The sequence below is a fragment of the Heterocephalus glaber genome, unplaced genomic scaffold, assembly GCF_053883595.1.
Source record: "Heterocephalus glaber isolate CG9 unplaced genomic scaffold, H.glaber_assembly_v1.0 deba00000122, whole genome shotgun sequence".
NCBI classification, from domain to species: domain Eukaryota; kingdom Metazoa; phylum Chordata; class Mammalia; order Rodentia; family Bathyergidae; genus Heterocephalus; species Heterocephalus glaber.
The window spans coordinates 62,186,664-62,209,286 of record NW_028258138.1 but is presented as its reverse complement, the minus strand read 5'-3'; the positions used below and the strand labels follow the sequence as shown (position 1 = coordinate 62,209,286).

General features: G+C 35.4%; 1 protein-coding gene and 1 pseudogene across 4 annotated transcripts in view; one reads left to right on the top strand and one right to left on the bottom strand.

Moving 5' to 3' along the window:
- The window catches only part of LOC101699379 (OX-2 membrane glycoprotein-like), a 32,460-nt pseudogene extending 17,559 nt beyond the window's left edge, over positions 1-14,901 (bottom strand). The window contains exon 1 of the transcript XR_015452747.1: positions 14,256-14,901. The product of XR_015452747.1 is annotated as an OX-2 membrane glycoprotein-like (transcript). The remainder of the gene's footprint in view (positions 1-14,255) is intronic.
- A 4,300-nt stretch (positions 14,902-19,201) lies between these two features.
- The window catches only part of Slc9c1 (solute carrier family 9 member C1), a 129,242-nt gene continuing 125,820 nt past the window's right edge, over positions 19,202-22,623 (top strand). For 2 of the 3 annotated variants that reach the window (XM_021263780.2, XM_004835826.4), the window contains exons 1-3: positions 19,202-19,446; positions 21,151-21,396; positions 22,430-22,530. In XM_021263780.2, the coding sequence (XP_021119439.1) occupies positions 21,255-21,396; positions 22,430-22,530 (243 nt within the window). In that variant the 5' untranslated portion in view covers positions 19,202-19,446; positions 21,151-21,254. Of the gene's footprint in view, positions 19,447-21,150; positions 21,397-22,429; positions 22,531-22,623 lie in introns of those variants that run through there. The other variant, XM_021263782.2, reaches the window with a different exon arrangement.

Here is a 22,623-nt window from a genome sequence, read left to right as displayed (position 1 = left end):
ATCATGGAAGGGATAAACCAGCAGTTTTTAAAAGTCTTGTAAGGTTAGAGCAACTACAGTGACAAATGGAAGATTTTGTGATGCATCAGACACTTTCAAATTTGTTCCTTTAGATATTTGCTGAATTGCCAATTTTCACACAGTGGAGGCTAAAAGCTAAATCAAAATGTCAGGAAGGCAAATTAGAATTTTTCTAGTCCAAAAGTTCCTAGAAGATAAAAATCTCGAGGAGGGGCTCTAGAGAGTTAAAAATTCTGGAAGGAATGGTGACTTCATAGTATAAAGCTGCTAACACTCTTTTCCTAGGGATACTTTGTAATCTAGGACAAGATACCAGTTTTGGCCTTCAATGCAACTCTTCTGCCATGAGACAAAAAATCAGCAGAGCTTTTTAGGTAGTTGCTTGGGGTGAAGAAACAAGACTGAAGATTTGAGGAGGGTCAAACATAGTGAAATTCTGAGTCTGTGCAAGGAAAGAAACCAGAGCTGAGTCAAATCTTTCAAAGGGTCAGAGGAAATTGTCAGTCTTTCAATGATGAGGAAACAAATCTGCATCAATCTCACAACTGAAGGCTCTAGAGGCCCATGCTTTAAATGGAGTGGTAAACTAATTAGAATTTCTTTCTTTTTTGGTGCTTGGGATTGAATCCTATGGTCTCATGCCTACCAGGCAATCCCTCTACCCACTAAGCTACCCCAACAGCTCAGAGCTGAATATTCACAAAGATCTATCAAAAGGTGTTTTATGCTGCTAAAAAGTGAACAGAGGAAAATGTATTTTCTTAATCCAGTCTTTGGAATAAAGGCAGAAAATTGATGATCAAAGTGTTCATGCTAGTCAATCACCAGGAAATAAAAAGTAGAAGAAATTAAAGAACAAAAAAATAGAAAAATGGCACAGAAAACAACAAATCCAGGGAGGTTTTTTAATATTAGTAAAATTAATACACCTCAAACAAGACTGACTAAGAAAAAAAGAATAAAAACATTTTATCAGCATTATAATTAAAAGGGAACTTTCACCACATCATGTGGTTGTTGTGGACATTAAGAAAACATCATACCAGTTATATACAAAAATTTTTTAAATTGTCATAAATTATAGCTTATAAAGTTGACATAAGAGAAAAACAGAAGACACACAGTAGTGAAATATCCATTAAGGATACTGAATTCGTTACTAAAAACCTTCAAATTTCTTTCTTTTTTTTTCTTTTTTCTTTTGTTTGGTACCGGGGATCAAAATTGGGTCCTTGTGCTTGCGAGGCAGGCAGCAGAACCACTGAGCTAAATCCCTGGCCTTCAAATTTCTAAAAAAATAGCTTTATTGCTAAATATTTTCAAATATTTAAAAAAAAAATTTTCCAATTTGTGAAATTCTAACAGAATTACAGTAGAAAAGCAGGTACCAACAATTTTCATGAGAAAGTGAATGCAGAGAAAGACAGCAGAGATCAGTTTACCAGGACTGATTTAAATCAATAATCTAACTTTCCACCTTAGGAAATAAGAAGATGCACAAAATTTAGATTAAAGTCTAATAAAAAATATACTTCAACCAAAAAAAAATTACAGACAAATATCTCTCCTGGATATTAATTCTAATATATATTTCAAATCAATCAATATGGATAAAAAGGTTATACCCTATCATTGAAGTTTCCTTTTCTCTGAGAAAGGATGATTTAGAATTTGTAAATCAATTTAAATCATCATATTAATAAAAAAAGATTAAAAAGACATGTGATCACTTTATTAGGTTCACAAAAGAGTACTTGATAGATTTCTGTATCTAATCATGGAAAAATATTATCAAAGTAGGAATATGCTAGACTTTTCTTGTATAATAAAAGAGTTAAAGATATCATATTGCAGCGATATGTATGTACCTATGTTTATCACAACAAAACTCATAATAGTTAAATCTTAGAAGTGGCCAATATGTCCATTAACAGATGAATAGATGAAGAAAATTTTGCATTTATACAAAATGGAGTACTACTCTGCCTTAAAGGATATGTTTAAGAGTTATTTGTAAGAAAATGAATGCACCTTAGCACCATAATATTAAGTGAAGTAAATCAGACACATAAGCTTAAATATCATTTCATTTTTCTTAAATGAGAAAGACAATGCATTAATAATTAAAGAGTAAGAGTAAAATAAAAGGTAGATAATATTTCATAAAGAGATAGATTTTTTGCAAAAAGGTAGGAGGCCAAGAGATGGAGAGAGGAGAGGAAAAGGGGATGAAAAAAAGAATTAAGATGTGTCATGTGTACATAACAGCTCCCCATGAGGGATGTAATCAGTGTGTTCTGCAAACAGATACCAAGAAAAATAAAAAAAGAGAGTGAATGATTATTTTGGCTCATGGTTTTAGATGTTTCATTTCATGGATAGTTGGCCCCAGTGTTGTTGAGCCCAAGAGTAGGAAGTACATCATGGTGGAGTATGTGGCAGAGGAACTTCTTTACCTAATTGATGGCTGCTAGGAAGCAATAAGGGAGAAAGAGAAAAAGAGGTCTGTTGACTCCAATGACCTAACTTCCTTCTTTTAAGTTCTACCTCCTAAAGACTCCATTACCACCTGATAGTTGCCATAGGTTGGGGGGAAAGCCCTTAATACACAGGCCTTTGGGGGACATTGAAGTTCCAAACTATAGCACAATGTATTAAAAGAATTATGTATCATGACCAAACTAGATTTATTCCAACTATTCAAGGCTGATTCAACATTTAAATGCCAAAAGCATTATCCATGAATAAAAATATTTGATAATTTGAATTTATAGTAACTAGAAATTTTGGACTGTGAAAGACAATGGACAGCAAATATAAAGCCTCAGATTAGAAGAAAATATTTATAAAATACATATGTGATAAAAGGCTTGTAATTAAAACAAAACATAATTAAAACAATCCACTTGTAAAATGAAAAAGGGGCGCACCTGTTATTGCATCACTGTGGAAGGTTGAGACAGGAGAACCACAAGTTCAAGCCCAGTCAAGACAAGTTAGAAAGACCCTTTCTCAAAACTAAATATAGAAAAGAGCTAGGAGAACTGCTCATGTGAAGGCCCTGGTTTCATTTCCAGTATGACAAAAATAAAAAAGAATTATCTGACTTCTGGGAAGATAGTGGAGTAGTAAACAGCAACAAGTTGGCCTCCACAGAATTTAGAATCCAGGCACTGGAAGGTAGCCCCTTGGGAAGGGGAGGGAAGTGGATCTTCAGGACCTAGGAGGGATCTGAAGGGAAAATTGGACCTTATAGAAAAAGTGAAGAGACAGACTTCAATGCAGAAAAAGAAAGGGCCAATCCGCACCTTTTCTGTGACTCCTGGCTTGAGATGTGAGAGGGGAGGATCAAATCTACAGAGTAAAAGCAGGTGACTCCAGAGGCTTCCAGGGAGAAATGCACCAGTGGAACAAAGCAGTGGTTGCTGTGTGCCACAACAGCTGTTCAGTGACTCCAGTCCAAGCCACTTTCGTGTCCCCTGGAGACAGTGCTTGGTCTGACACCATTTTAAGGAGGGGCTAATTGAACCTGGGACTCAAAACAGCTGTGTGCTGGCTTCATCTCAGGATTCTCAGTGTTAGAAAACCACAGTGACTGGGTATGGGACAACCTCATGAGATGTCCAGGGTAAGGGAGCCATGATTGGGCTGGCACTCAGAGTGTTATAGGCTAAACAACTCAGGACTCAGTACATAAAAACAAGCTAGGATCAGCTTGAACTACTGTGGATTTGAAAGTACCGGAATTTGGCATCAACCCCTAAGTATACTGGAGGATTGCTAGGATTACCCAAAAAGGATCTGGGCTCTGACTGCCTCCTTGGTTTACCAGTGAGAGCAGAGCCACACCTTGAATTACATACTATAAAAGAACTGTAGACCCACAGGCTTGAAATCACTGAGAAAAAATTTTTCCATTACTTGTGGGTTCTTTTTTGGGAAGTTGATTGTTTTTCTTTTTTCAAGAGTGTGAACTTTTTTTAGGATTTTTTTTTTGTTTTACTTTCTCCTTGTTTTTGTTTCTTTCTTCTTTCTTTCCCTCTTGTATTCTTCACTAGTTCCCTGGGGCTTAGGTAGTGCTATTTCATCCTTCAGCCTTGCTTCTAATCTCTTAGTCTTCTTTTATTTCTATTTTTTCCTGTTATCCCTTTTAAGTCCCCTCCCCCTTTATGGTAAAATCACTGTATTGAGTGGATATTTACTGTATATAATTTTCTGATGTATTTTAGATTTTGTTATATAGTTATAAATCTTGTATATATGGTTAAAGGCAACAAACTAATAGTTATCACAGTTTGTTATTTTCTAGTCTGTGCTTGATGTTATTGTTATTTCTGACTGTAGTACTTAGCTAAGGTGACATAATTGTTGTGATCAATTGATCTTCCTTGTATGCCAATGGCCAGATTGTCTGGTGGGTCATAAACAATACCATAGCCCATTACCAAAGAATTGGTTGCTAGGCCAAACAGGGAGCAGCCTTTCATCCATTGAAGAGGCAGAATCCTGAGACAGACTCAAAAGCTAAAAGCTAGCTATGCCTAGAAGGTATCTCTGAAAAGTAGTCATTTCCTAAAGAAGTCTCAATACTAGTAATAAAGCTACCTACCATAACAAAAAACAAATAACAACAAAAAATTAGAAAATGAGAAAACATGGAAGCAAGATGCATCCCATAATCCTCAACTCACCCAAGCTAAATCAAAGAGGCATTGAGGTGGAAGAAAGCAAAAGACATCCAGCTGAATTTTATGAAAGAGCAGCAGCAGAAGTAACAAAACAGATCAAAAAGTCTCTTGACAAAAACAAAACAGAGAAAATTAAAGACATGACAACTATAATGAAAGAAATAATTAGTGAGTCTAAAGTAGATACACATGAAAAAATAGAGGAGATTAGAAAAGAAATGGAAACCATGAGTGCTCAACATGGAAAATAACTGGATTCAATAAAAAACTTAAATAGAAATCCAGATGATTAAAAATTCTACTGAAAATATACACAGTAAGAGTCAACAATTTGAAGATACACCAGCAGATCTAGAAGACAGGGTTGTGGTTGTCGATCATCAAATGAAAGTCTTCTTAAAAACAGCAAGGGACTATGAAAAATCAATCCAAAAGCTGCTAGATGATGCAAAGAAGACTAATGTAAGATTATCCTGAATCTATGAAGAATCAGAAGATAGCAGAAAGGACATAAAATACCTGTTTATAGACATAATAGCAGAATACTTTCCAAGCATGGAAAAAAAGAATTTGAGACACTGATCAGTGAAGCATATACAACTCCAAATAGTTATGATCAGAAAAAAAACTACAAAAAAGCATATAATAGTTAAGATTCCAGAAATTCAACACAAGAAAGTAATACTAAAAGCTGTCAGAAGAAAGAAACAAATTACCTATAAAGGCAAACCCATCAGAATCACAGAAGACTTCTCAACTCCAACCCTTAAGTCAAGCTTGGAGTGAATTATTTCAAGCTCTAAAAGAAAACAACCTCTGACCCAGATTGATGTGACCTGCAAAATTGTCTTGCAAAATTGAAGGAAAAACAAGATACTCCCGTGGTAATGAACACATGAAGAAATTCATGACCACCAAACCAGCACTCCAAAAAGCTCTGAAGGATATTGTAGAAAATGACAATTCCAAGAATCTCAAACATATACAAATAAATTACATTTATTGATTACAATACTATGTTTATCACCACATTTTCAGAACAAAGGAGAAAAACCATTTGATCTCTCAATAGATTCAGAAAAATAATTTGACAAAGTTCCACACCCATTCATGATAAAAACCCTATAGAAAATTGGAATAGAAGGTCTTTATCTCAATCTCAAAAAGCCATCTAGAACAAACCATTATTTAGTATGATGTTTAGTATGGCAAACATTATATTAGATAGTCAAAAACTGAAAGCTTTCACTCTAAAATCAGGAACAAGACAAGGATGTCCACTATCACCACTGTTGCTCAATATAGTTCTGGGAATATTAGCCAGAGCAATTAGACAAGAGAAGGGAATAAAATGAATATGGATAAAAAAGGAAGAAGTAAAATTATCATTATTTGCTGATGACATGATACTCTGCGTAGAAGACCTCCAAAACAGTACCAAATTACTTCTAGATTTAATAACCAAATTCAGCAGCATAGCTAGATACAAAGTTAACAGTCAGAAATCAATAGTATTCCTGTACACGAATAACAAACTCACTGAGAAAGAAATTAGGGAAACCACATCTTTCACAGTATGATCATTAAAAATGAAATACTTAGGAATTAATCTAACAAAGAAAGTGAAAAACTTGTACATTGAAAACTATAGTACTCTGAAGAAGGAGATCAAAGAGAGTTACAGAAAATGGAGAAATATCCTCTATTCTTGGATAGGCAGAATCAATATAGTGAACATGACCACACTTCTAAAACTATTATACAAATTTAATGCAATCACAAACACAATACCAGTAGCATACTTTACAGAACTAGAGAAAACAATCCTAAAACTCATATGAAACCAGAAGAGACCTAAAGTAGTAAAAGCAATTCTGGGCAACAAGGGCAAGGCAGGAGGCATTACAATTCCCAATTTGAAGTTATACTACAGAGCTACCATGATAAAAACAGCATGGTACTGACAAAAAAAGTCCTGAGGATCAATGGGAAAGAATAGAAGATGCAAAAACAACTCCAAGCACAGTGAGCTACCTTATCTTTTATAAAGAGGCCAAACACCATCACTGGAAGAAAGATAGCCTCTTTAATAATTGGTGCTGGAAAAACTGGCTTTCCACATGTTGAAAATTGAACATAGACCCATATCTTTCACCATGCACTAAACTAAAATTGAAATAGATCGAAGATCTAAATATTAAAACAGAAGCACTAAATCTGCTAGAAAATTGAATAAATAAAACTCTGGAAGACATGGATGTAGGCAGACTATGAACAAAACCCTGATCAGACTGGAAATATTACAAAGAATCAACAATATCAAATTAGAAAGCTTTTGTACAGAAAAGGAAACCACCAACAGAGTGAAGAGACAACTCACACATTGGTAAAACTGTTTTACCAGTCAGTCCTCAGACAAAGTACTAACAACTAGAATATATAAAGAACTCAAAAAATCAGGTCCTTCAAATTTAAGGACCCAATCCAAAGATGGGCATCAGCAATTAATAGACATGTCTCAGATGAAGAAGTGCAAACAGCAAATAAATATATGAAAAAATGCTCAACATCACTGGTCTTTTGAGAAATGCAAATTAAAACAACACTGAAATTCCATCTCACTACAGCAAGAATGGCTATCATTAAGAAATCAACCAACAACAAATGCTGATGAGGCTGTGGGGAAAAAGGAAAGAACACTTTCCTGTTGCTGATGGGAGTGTAAAGTGGTACAACCACTATGAAAATCAGTGTGGAGACTCCTCAAAACTAAAGCTAGAGCTTCCATTTGACCCAGCTGTGTCCCTTCTAGGTATCTTCCTGAAAGAGTTAAAAGCATCATACCACAGTGGTATATGTATACCCATGTCTATAGCAGCACCATTTATAATAATTAAATCTTGGACACAACTCATATGCCCATCAACGGATGAATGATAAATAAAATGTGGCATTTAAATAATAGAATGCTACTTGGCCATAAAGGACAAACATGAGTAATATGTAGGAAAATAGATGCACATCAAGACCACTATTTTAAGTGAAATAAAATGCACACAGTTTAAATATTGTATTGTTTCTCTTGTGTGAGAAATTCAAGGGTAAACAAGGAGCATAATGGAGGATAGACACTAGGAAGTAGGAAGAACATGTTTAAATGGAAAAGGAGAAAGGGGAGGGGGGAGGAAGAAGGTAAGGAAGAGAAAAGAGAAAAGAAAGAAAATGGAACAAAAAAATGGAAACTAAAGTTTTGTAAATGGGAAGGGTTGAAGGAAGGGGAGGAGAGTGGGAAAAAAAAGAAGAGTCAAGAAATATGAAGTACAGGTATAAGTTCCCTATGATGAGTATGATCAATATGTATGACAAATGTGTACTAATAAAAATATAAAATATATAATATAAAATATAAAAAAGAATCATCTACACAGGTTAGAAAAAAACTAAAAAATAAAATGGGCAAAAAATCTATACCTTATTAAATAAGATACACAGATGGCAAATAAAAATATTGTCAAAGTCTCTTGTAATTAAGAAATTATAATTTAAAACAATAATGAGATGCCACCACACATCTATGAGACTAATTTTTCTTAAAAGACTATACTAATGCTGATGAGGATGTGAAACAGGAACTGTGATGAGAATGCAAAATGGTAAAGCCACTTTGGACAATAGCTTGGCAGTTATTTTGTGAAAGTAAATGTGCTTTTTCCATATGATCTAGCAGTTGTGCCTCCTACGTACTTACCCAACTGATTTGAAATTTATAGCCACAAAAAACCTTACATGAGAATGTTTATGGCAGCTTTATTCATAATCAAAACTGAAAGCACCAAAAGTGCCTTCAATAGGTGAATGAATACACAGAATGCGGAGCATTCTTATATAACAAGAAATGAGCTGTCACACTATTGCCAGGTTTACAAAGTGGTGCAGTTACTACAGAAAATAGGATAGAGGGTCCTCAAATAACTTAAATTAGAACTATCCTTTGATCCACACATCCTACTTCTGGATATTTCATCTAAATAATTTGAAATCAGAGTCTTGAGAGATGTTAGTACTTCTATATGTATTGCAGTGTTATTCCTATAGTTAAGTGGAAACAAGCTAAATGTCCATTGAGAGAGGAATGAATTAAAAATGGTTATTTGTGCAATGGCATTTTATTCAGTCTTTGAAAGGAGAAAAATTTTCACTATGTGGTAACATGAACAAAAATTAAAGGTACTAGTCTAAGTGAAATAAGCCAGACATAGTAAGACAAAAACAGTATGCAGTGATTTGCTTGTATGAGACCCCTACAATAGTCAACTACATAGAAGAAAAGAGTAAATTGAAAACTACAGCACTCTGAAAAAAGAGATCAAAGAGGATATCAGAAAATGGAAAGATATCCCTTACTCTTGGGTAGGAAGAACCAATATAGTGAAAATGGCCACACTTCCCAAAACTGCTGTATAGATTCAATGCAATCCTGATTGAAATTCCAACAGCATATTTCACAGATCTAGAGAAAACAATCCAAAAATTCATTTGGAACAAGAAGAGACCTAGAGTAGCAAAAGCAATTTTAGGCAACAAAGACAAGGCAGGGGTATCAAACTCCCCAACTTGAAACTATACTACAAAACTACTGTGATAAAACCAGCATGGTACTGGCAACGAATTAGACCTGAGGATCAGTGGAACAGATTAGAAGATGCAAAAACAACTCCAGGCATATTAAGCCATCTCATCTTCAACAAAGGAGTCAAACACCCTCACTGGAGGAAAGATAGCCTCTTTAATAAATGGTGCTGGAAAAACTGGGTTTCACCTTGCCAAAGATTAAAACTAGACCCATATCTTTCACCATGCACTAAACTAAAATAGAAATGGATCAAAGATCTAAATATTAAAACAGAAGCATTAAACCTGCTAGAAGATAGGTTAGGTAGGACTCTTGAAAACATTAGCATAGGAAAAGACTTCATAAATAAACCTTTAGTCACATGTGAACTAACACAAAGAATCAACAACTGGGACCTCATCTTATTAAAAAGCTTCTGCACAACAAGAGAAACCACCAACAGAGTGAAGAGACAACCCACAATGTGGGGAAACATTTTTACAAGCTGTTCCTCAGACAAAGATCTACTATCTGGAATATATAAAGAACTTAAAAAAACAGACCCCCCCCAAATTTAAAGACCCAATCCAAAAATGGGCATCTGAAATGAACAGACATTTCTCAGATGAAGAAGTAGAAACAGCAAATAAACATTATGAAAAAAATGTTCAACATCACTTGTCATTCAAGAGATGCAAATGAAAACAATGCTGAGATTCTACCTCACTCCAGAAAGTATGGCTGCTATCAAGAAATCAACCAATAACAAATGCTGGCAAGATTGTTGAAAAAAAAGGAACCATTCTCCACTGTTTGTGGGAGTATAGACTGCTGCAGCCATTGTGGAAATCAGTATGGAGATACCTCAAAAAACTAGGACTAGAGGTCCCATTTGACCCAGCTATTCCCCTGCTGGGAAAAGAATTAAAAGCATCATACCACAGCACTATATGCACATCCATGTTTATAGGGGCGCAGTTAGTAGTAGCTAAATCTTAGAAACAGCGCAAATGGTCATAAACTGGTGACTGGATAAAGAAGATGTGGGTTGATTTTTTAATTTAAAATGGAGTACCATTGAACCATAAAAAATGAGAAACAAGAGACATTTATAGCTAAATGGATGCACATTGAGGCAATACTCTTAAGTGAAATAAATAGGACACACGTGTAAATACTGAATAGTTTCTCTGGTGTGGGAAACTAAAAGTGTAAATGAGGACCAAAATGTATAACAGATAATGTGAAATAAGAACAAAAGGCCCAAAGGGAAAGGGGAAGTAGGGAGGGCAGCCTAGGAGAACAGAAAGAAAGGTAAGAAAAAAATATGAGAAAAGAACTAAAAAATGGAAACAAAGTTTTTTGTAAATAGGGAGGGGTAGAGGGGTGGAAGGGAAGGAAGGGGAATGGGGGAAAATAGGTACCAAGATATATCAGGTACAGGTACAAATTCCCAATGATGAATGCAATCATAATGTATACCAAAAATGTGCCAATAAACTGAATAATTTTTAAAAAGAAGCAAAGAATAGAATCAAAGAGTTGAATGATTTATAGAAAGCACTGGATAGATGGACAGAAGGTGATATGAAGAGATACAGATCAATGGGCGTAAAGTTTCAGTTGAACAAGATGAATAAACTCTAGAGATCTGCTGGAGTCATATATAACATACTGTGCATTTCAGAATTTGGTAAGGGTACAGAGCTAATTTTAAGGGTTCTTAACACAATCTAATGAAGTAAAATAAAGTAGAGCTGTGTGTAGTGACACAGGCCTACATCCTGGGAAGCTGAAGCAGAAGGATCTCAAATTTGTGCCTAACCTGGGCAACCCAGTGTTTTAATGAAACTTCGTGTCAAAATGAAAAGGCTGGGAATGTAGCTCACTGCAAAGGCCCTGGGTTCAATCCTCAGTACAGGAAAGAATGGAGAAGAAAAAAAGGAAAGTGAAAGAAAGAAAGAAAGAAAGAAAGAAAGAAAGAAAGAAAGAAAAAAAGAAAGAAAGAGAGAGAGAGAAAGATCTCAAACTAATAATGACATGATATACTTTCACTGAATATTGCTAAGTAAAAGAAAATCAGTCCAAGAAGGCTACACACTATATAATTCTAATTACAGTATATAACATTCTAGAAACTGTGAAACTATAAAGACTAGAATAAAAGGCCAGGGCCAGGATGTAGCTCAGCTGCACTGTGTCTGCCTGGCAAGTGCAAGGTCCTGAGTTCGATCCCTGGTACTGGAAAAAAAAAAAAGATCAATGATAGTCAAGAGTTCACTAGGGAGGAATAGGTTTTGCAAGTGAATTACAGAAAATATTTAGGGCAATAAACTATTCTGTATGATATGGTAATGATGTAATGATGGATAAATGACATTATGCATTTTTTAAGATACACAGAGCTTGACAGAATGTAAAGCTATTCTTTTCCGTGGGGGCAGTACTGAAGATCAAACCCAGGGCTTCATGCATGTTAGATGAGCACTCTGGCCGAGCCATTCCAAGCTTGAGAATCTTAATATTTATACACATTAAAAAAATCATTTCAGAATATGAGGATACCAAAAGGTACAGATTACACCTGAAAAATCTAACTTTTTACAGATGTACCCTATGTAAACATAAGGACACACACTTTATGAAATGTAATAGAAATGAAATTTTGCCTCTCCTCAAACTCATAGTTTCATTCTAATCATGAGGGGAAAAAAAATCACACAAATTCTGACAAAGGGTAAGAAAACGCTTGTTGTCTCAAAACAGTCATAATTATTATGAATTATATCTAGATGTCCCATGAAGCCCCATGAGCTCATAGGTGGGACTTTTGGGAAGTTACTGGCACATGAGTGTGATACTAGATTAGTCCACTGATAACAGGTGAGGTTTAGAACTGGGTGTGATGTTGGAAGGTGAACCCCAGTGGGTCACTGTGGGTGTGGCCTGTGGCCTGGAAATAAATATATATATCCCTCCTCCATTGATGGCTCCCTGCTTCCTGCTGCCACTCCATGAACAAGCCTCTCTGCCATGTTACACTGTCTTGGAGTCAGCTGACTATGAACTGAAGCCTTTACAAATTGTGAGCTAAAATAAATCTTTCCTCCTTTAATTTCCGTGTGTTCATTGTTTTGTCCCAGCAACAAGAAAGTGACTAAGACAGTTATCAAAAACAAAGAGGCTCTGAAAAACCATCACAGCCAATGGGTACCTCTGGAGACATCTCAAACTTATGTAACGGTATAGAAAAAGACATTATGAAAAATTAAAGAAACATGAATTAATTATGGAGTTTAGTTATGGACAGTGTATCAAATTTGATTTACTAATTTTAACAAATATATCACGCAAACGTGTTTATCATAGGAGAAACTTGGTAAAGGAGCTCATAGAAACTCTACTAACTTCCCAATTTTTCTGTACACCTAAAAGTGTTCTTAAAAAGTCATTTCAAGGGCTGGGGATGTAGCTCAGTGGCACCATGCCTGCCTGGCAAGCTCAAGGTCCTGAGTTTGATCCCTGGTACCTGGGGGGGGGGGGTATTTCAAAAGAATCTTTGTATGTCTATATATCCATAATAAGCAAACAGAAAATAAACACTATTACAATGGCTCACCCACCACAATAAAAAGAAAAGCATTTGTAGGAATAAATCAATTTAAAGATTATAAGATCTCACCATTGCAATCTAAAAAAATTTTCAGAGAAAATGTTAAAAGATTTAAACAAATTGAAAATTATACAGAGTCAGGAAAAATTTAAAAATGTCAAGTCTCTCAAGGCTGATTTTGAGAGTTTATGCAAATCTAATCAAAGTTCAAGCAGTTTCTTAGCAGTTTTAACTTTGGAAATTGACAAGCTGATTCTTAAGAGCCCAGACAATAAACTGAAGACTTATCTCTATATAAAGTTAAAGTAATGCAATGTCATATTGCATAGGATTGGGAAAAAAGATAATCTTCCCAGTAAAAGATACTATGTCAAGGGGAAACCCACATGGAAAAAATACATAGCATATACTGGCCTCAGTTAAGACCAAAACAATAATCCAATAATCACATGCATTGAAAATCTAAATGTGAAAGGTAAAACATAATTTTAAAAAAGTAGTATGGAACATCTATACGTCTGTAGTAGTCAATGATTTCTTAAATAAGAGACACATCAACAATTTGATACCTTATTTTCTTGGAGACATGACATAATAAAAATTAAGAAGGGAACATTTAATCTATTTTAATATTCAATAACTTCAGTTCATCAAAGATTACAGCTTCAGAAGTTAGAAGGCAAACCATGGAGTAAGAAAAGATATTTTCTACACATCCATCCTAAGATATAGGAACAGATTGAGAGAATTCAAAGAATGCTTAAATTATCCACCTCAGAAAATAAAAATGGACTCATAGATGTAAAATCTGCCAGCATACTTCTGGGGCATCTTTTCCTGGAGTTCTACCCCCATGAAAAGCATAAATGTTTCCAGTTCCAGGAAATAATGTGCCTCTCTCTTGAGGACCCTCACTCTAATTCTTTGTGTCCTATTAAATTGCTGCCTAATAAATCCCTTTATGCCACTTACTGATGCATCCTGAAAATTCTTTTTCCTTGAAAGGAGTCAGCAAACCTTCAACCTTATTCTGTGGGTTGAGCAGGTTTAGGTTCCTTATCTCTCATTTGGGAACCTCTTAGCACCCTGTCAGGTGACACTTACCTTTCTTTCATTCCCTACTTAAGAAGTCACTATTTCAAACATGCTCACATGAAACTATTTGTTAGCCATGTGATTGGATAGTTAACATGATTAACACACAAACCCAAGCACACTACCCTCTTTACCTAATTTTATGAAAGTAAATAGTCTATAGCCTGGTATTTACTGGCTATTGATTTCTAGCCAAAAGGATTTGAGAGAAACCATGTAGACTTACCTGACTCTTGTACATAGATGGGAAACATCAAGAGCTGAGGGATGAGATGGAGTGGAAAGCCCATGGGATTTGTTGACAAAAATCCTCAGTAAGAGTCAAAGTAATATATATTCTAGCTGGGCCGGGGATTTAGGTCAGTGGTTCCAGCGCCTGCCTTGCAAGCACAAGGTCCCAAGTTCAATCCCCAGTACCAAAAACAGAACAAAACAAACTAACAAAATATATATATACTAGCTGAACTCCCACAGAGAAACTAAGAACTCACTTAAATTTCTCTCTGAAATGTTACTCATTAGCCAACAGCAATGTTCCTTTTAAAACGTTTATTGAACCTGCCTATCTTGCAACGCTTTTCAACTTCCTGGTATATCCACCTGCCAATTCTTTTCAGATATTTTTATGAAGAAATTTTTGTAAGGATTGTATCTGCCTGCTGTTCTGAGCAATCACATGACTTATACATTGGCTCTGAAAACTTGAGGACTATTTGTCCTATCTTTCGGGAACAATGAACTTTATCCAGAATCTCCCCAAAAGTTCCTTTAATCAGCCAGATGAATTAAAGAAGGGAGATAGAAGCAGAGGAGTGGACTTGGCTTCTCTAGACTGAAATCAGCAGCCAGCTTCCATTTCACACACATATGCATTTATGCCCAACTCCCGCAATAACAAATAATATTAGCTCAAAAGACCGATTCTGGGAAATGAGCATGCTCTTTTATTTTCACATATTAATTCCTACTCAATGTTATCTTCTCTGATCCTGACTTCTCTGCTGACTTCTGCTTGAGAAGAAACAGAAGGCCCAAGGTCTTGTTTGGTCAAACATGCCCCACCCTTATCAACCAATATTTGTCTTTCCAATGGCTGTATGTGTTCTTGTCTTTCATCCCTAAATACAAACCTTCATCTATATTCCATTCTCAAAGCCCCACTCACCAGCAGAGAGCTTATTTTCTTACTTAATAAGGTGAAATCAACTCAGTTTCCAAAAGAATAATGAAACTGATGCTAAGAATCTATTACCTCTGGCTTTTGCAGTCACTGGAGGGAAGGTTCATAGAGAAGGGTGCATTAGACATCCAGCAATCTCCAAGTCAATGAGTGACACTAATGTTTGTGTTAAAGGGCAGAAAATTCTATTGAAGTAAAAGCCCAGCCCCTGACTCATTTCTTTCTTTTTTTTTTTGTATTAAATTCTTTTATTGGTACATTGTAGGTATACAACACAATTACATTTCTCATTGGGAATTGTACCTTTATATAATGCATCTTGGTTCTTATTTTTTCCCCATTCCTAGCCCTCCCTTCACGCCCTCCACCCTTCCCTATTTACAAAGACTTTATTTCCATTTTTTCCATTTCTCATCATTTTTTCCTTTCCCTTCTTTCCTTTCACCTGCCCCTCCCACTACCCCTACCCCTTTGGACCTTTTATTCCTATTTTACATTATTGATTATTCATTCTAATAATTGGTACATTTTAGGTATACAATATAATGACATTCATCATTGGAAATTTGCACCTTTCCATAGTCTCTCTTGGTTCTTATTTTTCACCCTTGCCCAGCCCTCCCTTCAACCCCTCCATTTCTCCCTATTTACAAAGATTTTGTTCCTATTTTTCCATTTTCTCATATTAATCCCATTCCCTTCTATCCTTTCCCCTAGCCCTCCCACTTCCTTCCCCTTTGCCCCTTTTCTTCCTATTTCACATTACCTATTATACATTTAGTCCTTATTTACACTTTCAGTTTCTCACACCAGAGAAACTATTTGGTATTTACACATCTGTGTCCTATTTATTTCACTTAAGAGTATTGCTTCAATGTGCATCCACTTAGCTATAAATGTCTTTAATTTCTCATTTTTTATGGCTGAGTAGTACTCCATTTTATTAAAAAACCACATTTTCTTTATCCAGTCTCCAATTGACGGGCATTTGGGCTGTTTCCAAGTTTTAGCTATTCCTCGACTCATTTCTTGTGGGTTATATAACACACGATTTCTAACTTTAAAGATTTACTCAGACCCCAGCAAGGCGCTTTAAAGAAAATTATAACTGAAGAATTAAAGCAAAGTACAATAATTATGAGAGTGGATGAATGTATAAAACAAGAACCAACTATATGTTTCCTGAGGTACGGTAGAATAGGGAGAACAGATACAATAAGCTTACTGGGTTTTTCTTTCTTATTACCTTAAAACTTTGGATCAAATCCTTGCTTAACTCTGCATGTAGCCATATTACTCATTTAAAGTTTGTTTTTATTATAAAGTTTATTAGCTAAAAATTTACCTAGTCTATCTGACACCCTTCAAGATAGAGGACACTAAGATAAATGTGACTATTGTGATTAGGATTTGCAAAGATTCAATTGCCCGACAGGTTTTAAAATATCCAGTTCAGACCCCCCTCCCCCGCCCCAGAGTGATGCCCCAAATTCTCCAAAGCCCCAGTCATCTCAGATTCCAGGAAAAGCAGAACCCAACAGACCCCTGCATGATAAGATTGCCCTTCCAAGCAAGAAAAATCATCTCAAGGGAATTGAATTTCCCCAGAATTATGAAACCAAAATTGAAATAATGATCAACCAGACACTAGCCCCCTCAGCTAATCTTTAAAAGTTGGCCTCATTCTTTTGAGAGCAGGTTAGTCTGAACCCTTTGATCAAAGTGAGCCCTTTTCAGTTTCTATAGCCAGAGTTGTTTCCCTCTTTTTCCTTTCTTTCTAACTCTGTCTAATGAATCAGCTTATGTCTCACACTGATGCATCCTGAAATTCTTTTTCTGTGACAAGGATCAAGAACCTACTCAGTAGGCTGAGTTGAGGTTTCTATTTCCTCTTTATGGGACAACCTTGCTACCATCTAGTAGCAATTCCTACAAGAGACTTGTTTTAGCTTTAAGAACACACATAGATTGAAAATGAAGAAATGGAAAACAGATATTTAATGTAAATGGAAAGCAAAGGAAAATAGGAGTAGCTATATTTATATGAGATGAAATTGACTTTAGGTAAGAAACTACCAGAAGAGACAAAGAAGGTCAATTTATAATAAGGTCAATTCATCAGTAGTATACAAGGATTTTTGTTTTGGTACCAGGGATCAAACTCTGGACCTTGCGCTTGTGAGGCAGGTGGTGGAACCACTGAGCTAAATCCCTGACCCACAAGGATTTTAACATATATGTACCCAGCATGGAAGCATCTAAATATAAAAAGTAAACACCAACAGATCTGAACAGAGAAATAGATATCAGCACAATAATAGTAAGGGACTTCAATAATGCACTTTCAACAGCAGGTAGATCATCCTGCTAGCAAGTCAATAAAATAGCAGAACTGAACAACACAAGGCTAAGTGTACCTATTAGACATACAGAGATCATTTCATCAAATAGCAGCAGAATAATCAAGTGCATATAAAGTAAATATAAAACGTTCTCCAGGATAAATCATGTGTTAGGCCACAAATAAAGTATTTGCACCACAATGGTATGAAAATGTAAATTGATAATAGAAAAAAATGAAAAACTTCACATATATGGAAATTTAAAACTTGAGAAACCAACAAATCAAAGAAGATCTCAAAAAGGAAACAAATAAAACAAATAGGTTTCAAGATTTGGTATGGAAAGACAATACCAAAACTTATGGGACACAATAAAAGCAGTTAAAGCGGTACTTACATGGCTATAAATGTCTACATTTTAAAACCTTTTAAAAATCTTAACCTATCTTTACATATCAATAAACTAGAAAAAGAGCAAACTAAACACAAAGCAGAAGAAAGAAAAATTTAAAAGACAACAGTGTAATCAGAGACTAGAACAATAGAGAAGATCAACAAAACTAATAGTTGTTTTTCTTTTAAAACAAAAATTTTTAAAAAAGCTCTTTGCTGGAACCCAAGACCTTCTACTGAGATACACCTCTGGCCCATGTTTTCTTTTGAGACAGAGTCTCACTAAGTTGCCTGGGCTGCTCTACAGCTTGCAGTCCTCTTGCATCAGCCTTCTGAGTAGCTGGGATTACAGGCCTGGCTCCCATGAAATCCTTATATTTTCATCTAAAGAAATTATTCAGAAACAGTTTCAACTTATATTTTATTAAAATATATATATATAATATATAGTGTTTCTTTTATCACTTTTTCAATCCCTTTATTTGGCTGTTTGCTAAAATGGATTTACATTGTTAATATTGGAAGATCATTTCCTTCAACAATGGGTATTGTTTAGTGGCCATGACAAGGCTGTGCAAATGTCTCTGACAACAAGGAGGAAAACTGAACGGACTTGTACATGCTAGGCAAGTGATCTACCACTGAGTTAGATCCCCAGGCCTTAAGAAAAAACAATTTTTTTAAAAAAATCTTGAGACAGGATCAAACTTTCAATCTCTCTGTCTCAGCCTTCCAAGTAGGTGAGATTATAGGCATGCACCACTGCACCCAATTTGTTCACCCCTTCTTATAGGCATCAAAATAGTTCCACAAAAACTTCGTGTGAGTGAAAGTTTAAAGAGGTACCTCACATTCCAAATAACTATCTAGATTTCAAAGTCATTGCAGAAAATTTCCCAAACTATGTTGTGAGAATAGAAATATAAAAATTGGCTTCACGGTAACATTGCTAATTTCAATTACAGTATACTTTATATTTAGAAAAAATGAATATATCATCACTCCTACCTTGAGTTCATTCTCCTGCTTGCTCCACATAGTCATATTCTCTCCTCTGCTATCCACCCGCCTTCCCCTGCCACAAAAATCCATATATTTCAAAATCTTTACTACCCTATTTTATCCAGGAACCTTTCTCCCACTAGAATTCTGAGAAAAGTTTCCATTGACTCTTGGCCAGAAATCCACTGTTCCAAAGTTTAATATTAACATAAGCAGTACAGTTTCTGGAGGTTTCTCTTCACCCTTGCTTATTTCATTTTTAGAGATAAACATAAGCCTTGAAGCTGAAATGAAAGGCTTGCCAGAAAATGATGCTGTATTTCATCAGCCAATCAAATCAAGGATTATGAGCCTGAAGCCAATGGATGCAGACCAGAGGCGGGACTTGGAGCAAATAATTACGGTTATAACTGCCCTTGGTTTCTGCTGTTTTGAAGTCTAGGAAATGGCTGGTCTTCGATTCTTTCAACCCTCAAGATATCCTCCTGAGGTTCTGGGAGGTGAGCATTCCTTTCATTTCCATTTCTGGAAGTTCACCTTTTCCCATTGGTTCTTTCACCCTTTTCTTCCATAAAAACAAATGTTCCCACAGTATTCCAACTCAGATTCAGTCGCTCAATCTGGGAGCTTCCCGTCATTTTATGGCTATCAGGCGAGAGATGTCTCCCAAAGATAAACCAAGCTTTCTGTTTTCTCCCCTCAACTCTTGAAATTCCTTCAAATTCATCACTGGCTTGTGAATAATGCTTTTGTGTTCATGAGGGCAATAGGTGATCCACCTTCAAAGTCTGCGAGTAGTAGAAAGGCTGCCTAGTGCATGAGTGGAGTTCACCGAGGAAGTAATCCAACCCTTGCAGTTTACATGCCATAAACCATTATGAGCTTTGCAGCTTTGCGAGTCCTAGGACCTCATAGTGCACTCTTCAGGGTACTTTTGTCATCTCAGTCCTGCAAAATGCAGTGATTAAAAAAAAAGGAAGACTGTTCTCATTTTTCAGGGACTGGATGAATTTCGTGACTCCCCCTCCACAAGGAAGAAAATATCTAAAGTTGGCTGGCTGGCTGGTCAGTCTACATGCCATTTTGAGAAGGACATCATTAATTATTGATTACCTCCACACAAGAAGATTTTTGATATATTAGCTATTTTGTTGATACATCAATGCAGAGAACCTAAGTGGTAAACCATTATCAAGATCAAAATATGTTATATGCATGTGCCAGTTCCCCAAAATTAGCATCACTATTTTTATTACAATCATGCACTGATAAAAATATACGTGTCACTAGATGACATGCATGTGATTTTTTTATGCTTTTAAATGCTTGTATACATAATTTATTCCAAACATTTTCATAATGAGAATTTATTTAATTTTCTCTTAATATATTTTATAATCAGAAAACATGTATAGATACACATATATATCAGAAACTGAAAAAATGCTTATCAGAGGAAGTTCGATAACTGGTTGCTTACCAAGGCAGTCAGATGAGAAGCAATTAGCAAACACTAAGCCTGAAGGACATTTAAGTCCTTGTATGTAGAATTGTCCTTTCCCTAGGAGGCCTGTAAGATTACCGGACTGTGACAATTATTAATTTCTTCAAATCCTTATCAAAGCTCTTCTTATTTTAAAAAGTAACCATGCGATAAAACAATTTAATAATTCTTAAGTAAATGTTTGGGATATCCATACTATTTACTCTTGGTTGCTGGGCCAATGTTTCAAAGAGAAAACCTGACCTGTTGTGGTTCCAAATGATATGATAGAAGGTTGTGCTTGGATATCAACATTTTCTATTAATTTGACTGTACAAAAAACAAGCGAGATCAGAATATTCTTCCCTCATCCTACTTGCCACCTTTAGCAAATGCCAGGACACACTTCCAGAGGCTCAGATAAGAGAAGGGTAAATCTCCAGAGCTGAGTAACCTGTCCCAGCTTGTGTCATCAATGACAGGTGAATGGTTAGATGAGGGATGTTTCTTTCAGGTTGATGCAGAATAGATAATAACAGTATTCCTTGGCATTGTAAAAGAACAACAGGTGTCACTGGCTAATCTTTAGCACATGAGATTCTACCTTTTCCATTTTATTTAAGATGAAAGTGTCATCAAAGGAATGGGCACCCCTAATTTTGAAAGGTAAGAAGATATCACCAGAAATACTTAACAGAAATGACATGAGGTTTTTTTTCAGAAAAACATTAGAAGACCACCAAGAAAGGAAAGCCATGTTCCTTTGATCCTCTCTGAATTTTGCCAAGACATAGAATCAGATTCAAATAAACTATATAAAACAACATGGAGGACATTGATCTTTCAAGCATTATTTTTCATAATACTTCTGACACGTGGGTATCATTCATCAAGCGTGTGTTTTTGAATTCTGCTGATGACCTCCCTGAAATCATTCTTATAATATCTCTCATTTGTACTATTGGAGGTAAGTCTCAGCCTCTATGTCTCTTTCTCTCTGCCTCTCTCTCTCTCTCTCTCTGACTTTATTTCATAGATATGTCTAATAAATGCTAACATACAGAATTAAAGAAAATAGCAGTGGCAGGAAATTAGAATGTCACTGCTAAATTCATTTCTTTATCACAATATCCTCCATCCAATGAATCAAAGAATAATTTCCCCCTGAGGAGAAAGATGTAGCATCGTCTTGCATATTCTTCACTTCTATCAGCTTCAAAGTGCTCATGCCTTCCTACTTGCTAAATCAAGGGTAGGTTTCAGTGGTGAGATTAATTGAAGCAAATAATCAGGAAATCAAATGTTGGTGTAGGTTGTCCTATGAGTCTTATCCAAATGTAAACATAAGCCCAGCTCTTATAAGAACCCTGTAGAAACTAAAGGAAAATACTTGTTTTTGTTTTTTCCTACTTTCTTTGACTTGAGTAGGAATTACATTACAAAGAATCAGAACAAATGAAATAAAAGGAAGTGGTGCTATATTACGTATTGCTCTTTTATTACACCAATAAGGCTAAACAAAGTTAAGATTTATTGTGGGGTTTGTAATGTGTAATACATGTAACTAGGTTTTTATTGTTGTATTTTATTTTTATTGTTGTAAAGTATAGGTACTTCCTAATTGTTCCTCAATCAAGAAATTTCATTAAATATTTTTACTAGCCTTTTATTGCAGGGTTGCTAACTAAACTAATCTTGGATTTACAGTATATAGAAAAGCTATTATAAATATTTCAATAAAAATCTAAAAGCCAGTGGTTGCTAGCAACATTATTGAAGATTGTAAGGAAATGAGATACATCAAAGAAAAGGTAAAGCAGGAAACTGATAGGCTAACAATTACACTGTGTGCTTCCAGTGTGAAGGAAGGTCTCAACTATAGGAAAATATGAAATTAGAAATGAATAGTATTTCATTATCCTCAGTACTATTTAATCATAACATTAAAGTTGTATAAATAGGATACTTCATGATCTTTCAGTAACAAACATGTTTTGCAGCATTTTTGAACATGCACTTGAAAGTCTTTCTAATTCCTCTCCCTGTGATATTATTTTTACTTGGATGCTGTCTTGAAATACTAAGTTTTACATCTTTTGAGGTGGGTATAATAAATGAATATTTTGTACTATATTTAAGAACAATATAAATGCAAATTTAGATTAAGAAAATGTGTAAAAATATTCATCCCCTC